Below are 3,871 nucleotides of genomic sequence, written 5' to 3' on the forward strand. Positions count from 1 at the left end.
CATATAGCTCCATATGGCCCCTAATAACTCCAAGTAGCCACTGTGGTCCCATAGGGCTCCCTAATAATCCTAAAGGGCCCCTATGGCCCCATATGGCCCTTAAGAACTCTGCATGGCCCCAAATGACCCCATATAGTTCCTATAGCCCTATGGGGCTCCCAGTGACTCCATATGGCTCCTAATGGCCAATAGGGCTCCCTAATAATCCTAAAGGGTCCCTAAAGCCCCATATGGCCCTTAAGAACTCCATATTGCCCCAGATGACCCCATACAGTTCCTATAGCCCTATGGGGCTCCATATGGCTCCTTATGGCCCATATAGCTCCTAATAATCCTAAAGGGCCCCTAAGGCCCCATATGGCCCTTAAGAACTCTGCATGGCCCCTATTGACCCCATACAGTTCCTATAGCCCTATGGGGCTCCCAGTGACTCCCTATGACTCCTTATGGCCCATATGGACCCTAATCACTCCAGGTAGCCACTATGGTCCCATAGGGCTCCCTAATAATCCTAAAGGGCCCGTAAGGCCCCATACAGCCTTTAAGAACTCCATATGGCCCCTATTGACCCCATACAGTTCCTATAGCCCTATGGGGCTCCCAGTGACTCCATATGACTCCTAACAACCCCATACAATCCTTATAGCCCCATAAGACCCCCAGAAATCCCACCCGGTCCCTATAGCCCCCATAGCCCCATAGGTCCCCCCGCCCTATAGGAGACCCCGCTCCACATGGGACATATAGGGGTCCGCATAAGGGGTCTATAGGGGGCTCTGACGTATGGCAGGAGGCCAGGCCCTATAAAGGACCCCATAGGTGTCTATAGGGAGTCCCAGCACCTATAAGGGGGGGCCCTATAGGCTCCATATGGACCGGGACACATGGAGGGGCTACAGGGAACGATAGAGGCGGTCACGTGGGCAACGGTCCCCTATAGCGAGTGGCTATAAGGGGAGGGGGCGTGTCTCCTGGGGGGGTCACGTGGTCAGCTCATATAGGGGTTCTATACATCCACCCCCCCCCTCTCCCCCCCCCCGCTCACCGCTCCGCCGCTGCCCCCCCGGGTCCCGGTCCCGGTCCGGCCCGGCCGGCAAGCCCCGCCCCTTTCCTCTCCGCCTCCGCACCGCCCACTTATCGGAATACCGGCATCTGATTGGTTCGCCTCCTCCGCTCCCGTTTTCTTATTGCTCCAGAGAGATGTCAATCAGTGCGGGAGGACACGCCTTCGCCGCTTGCCGCGAGCGGGCGGTGATTGGCTGAGGGGCTAACCACGTGACTTCAGTATCCCCGCCCCTTCCCCCTTCATGGTCCTCCCGGCCGGTAGGGGGCGCTGTGTGGGAACGGCTGAGCGGCGCTCTACATTCCTCAGGCGGAGCTCTATGGTCTCTCCCATAGAAGAGAGCTTGCGGCGTTATGAAGCGTAAATAAAACGACGGGCGGAACGCTCAACAGCTCGCAGTCACTCATGGCTATGAGAAAACTCTCTACGAAGCCTGTTAACCATTCGGTACCTCATAGGAAACTATGGAGGCGATTAAATCCTTTAGGGAGCGCCGCTGCACCTCCAGAAAGGCCCATAGGCCCCACCCCTGCGGCCGGCTCTATAGAGGGGCCTACAGAGATCTATATAGAGGGCCCTATAGATCTACATAGAGGGCCCTATAGGGACAGGCCGCAGGTTGAGGCCTACAGAACTACAGGCCTCATCATCCCGCGCGCCGGTCGCCATGGCAACGCCAGGCTGGGCGGCACGGCGCATGCGCGGAGAGGTGGGGTCAACTCGGCGCATGCGCGGCGGTGCAGAGAGGAGAGGCCGGGCGGAGCCGCGCATGCGCCCGGAGCCTCTGCGCACGGCGCGGCGGTTTGGTGCATGCGCAGTAGCTCCGCGCCGCCGCCCCGCCCCGCCCCCGGCCGCAGTCGGTGAGTGGCCGCCGTCGGGAACGGACGTTCCGCCTTGAGGCTCCGCCGCCGCCATGGCCGATCCCGCCGCTCAGTCTCCGTTCGTTTCTTCTTCATCGGCCCCTTCCGAAGCATCAGGAGCGGCCTGTACGCGGCACGGAGCGTCGGCCTGCGCCGGTAAGAGACAACGGGAGAAGGAAGGAAGGAGAGAACGGGCCCGGCTGGGCGAGGCCGCTTTGTGGGGCCTGTTTGTGGGCTTGGTTTGATGTGGAAATCGGGGCTGAAAATGGGGGTTTTTGGGGCGAAAATCGGGGATTTCGGGGCTTGGATGAGGAAAACGAGGCCTCCAGAGGCGGAAATGGGGGTTCGAGGAGTCGGATGGGGGATTTTGGGGTCAAAAGATGCGATTTTGGGGGTGTAGATGAGGAGAATGGCGGCCTGGAGGCCCAAAGAAAAGGGTTAAATGGGCCTAAATGGGCTTTGGAAGGAGTAAATATGGGGCTAAATGGGCTTAAATATGGAACTAAGGGGTTTGGGGGAAGAGAACGAGGCCTTTGGGGGCTCTAATGTGGGAACAAGGGGCGTAGGTGGGAGATTTAGGGCAAAAAATGGGGATTTTGGGGTGCAGGTGGGGAGGGTGAGGCCTGTGGGGCTGAAATAAGGGGTGTAGGTGATACAGGTGGGGATATGGGGCTGAAATGGGCAACTTAAGGGGCTTTGGGGGGGGATTTTGAGGTCCTGGTGGTGCTTTTAGGGCCGGGATGGGGAGATTTAGGGGGGTATGGGGGGGTTTTGGGGTGATGAGGTGGGAGATGAAGGTTGGGATGGGAATAGGAGGGTTCTGATATAGGGGGGAACGGCCCCTTTATTTTGTGGGCTTGGGGTTGGGAATGGAGCTTCTAATGATGGAGATGGGAGCTGTTAAAGCTGAATGTGAGACCTTAAAGGGGCTCGTATTTGGGATGGAAAGCATTCAAAGCACAAGGATTTGGGGGACACAAAGGGATCCTCTTCCCCCCCCTTCTCAAAGCCCCCACCCCATGGGGGTGCTGGGATGTCACCAATAGGGACAGCAGATGACAAAGGCACCCGCCATTGTCTGCCCAGCCTGTCGGATCTGCACTGCAGATGCTGCTGGGTGTGTAGGGAAGGGAGGGGGGAGGAGGAGAAGGGGGGGGGGGGGGGTGAATGATACACACAGGGATATGGGGGGGGTTGCTGAGGGGTCTTGTACCAGGGACCCCCCCCCCAGGTCCTATAGGGCTCCCTGGTATCAGTTGAAGGGAAAACATGCTCATTTTCAGCCCATTTCTGATAGTAGAAGAGATGCTTTGATCACACTGTGCCACTCAGGAACCCCCACAAACACTATTGTATGGGGGGCTGTTTAATATGTGGGGGGGGTTTGCCATCACATGGCAAGGGGGGGGGGTGGTCGTCATTCATTCAGGGCTGGATCCAGCAGCACCTCGTGGGTGCTGCCCATAGGAGCGGCACTGAATCCCATCACGGGGGGGACCCTCACCTTCAGGCCCTATAGGAGCAGCACCCAAAGGGGGGGTTAAACCAAAAGGCAGCACGTCGAAGGAGGAAGTCCTGCATGGAACAGCAGTTTTGAGGTGAAAAAGGGCTGTTTTGAGACACAGCAAAAAGGGGAAGCTGGAGGAAATGAGGTGTTGGCCAACAGGGGTTGAACCCCACAACCCATAAAGGGTCCAAAGAAGTTGGTGCTGGACCCCACAACCCAAAAGGGGGACAAAGAAGTTGGTGCTGAACCCCATAACCCATAATGGGTCCAAAGAAATTGTTGTTGAACCCCATAACCCAAAAGGGGCACAAAGAAGTTGGTGCAGTGCCCCTCAACCCAAAGGGGTCCAAAGAAGTTGGTGCTGGACCCCACAACCCTAAATGGGGACAAAGAAGTTGGTGCTGGACCCCACAACCCTAAATGGGGACAAAGAAGTTGGTG

At 57.6% G+C, this 3,871-nt stretch overlaps 1 protein-coding gene across 1 annotated transcript in view; it reads left to right on the plus strand.

Moving 5' to 3' along the window:
• The first annotated feature begins 1,883 nt into the window (after window positions 1–1,883).
• The window catches only part of LOC107322891 (reticulon-3-like), a 12,680-nt gene continuing 10,692 nt past the window's right edge, over window positions 1,884–3,871 (plus strand). Inside the window, exon 1 of the mRNA XM_015881427.2 lies at window positions 1,884–2,079. Within this exon, the coding sequence (XP_015736913.1) occupies window positions 1,977–2,079 (103 nt within the window). The 5' untranslated portion in view covers window positions 1,884–1,976. The remainder of the gene's footprint in view (window positions 2,080–3,871) is intronic.

Source organism: Coturnix japonica, chromosome 20, assembly GCF_001577835.2.
Source record: "Coturnix japonica isolate 7356 chromosome 20, Coturnix japonica 2.1, whole genome shotgun sequence".
Classification (NCBI taxonomy): Eukaryota; Metazoa; Chordata; class Aves; order Galliformes; family Phasianidae; genus Coturnix; species Coturnix japonica.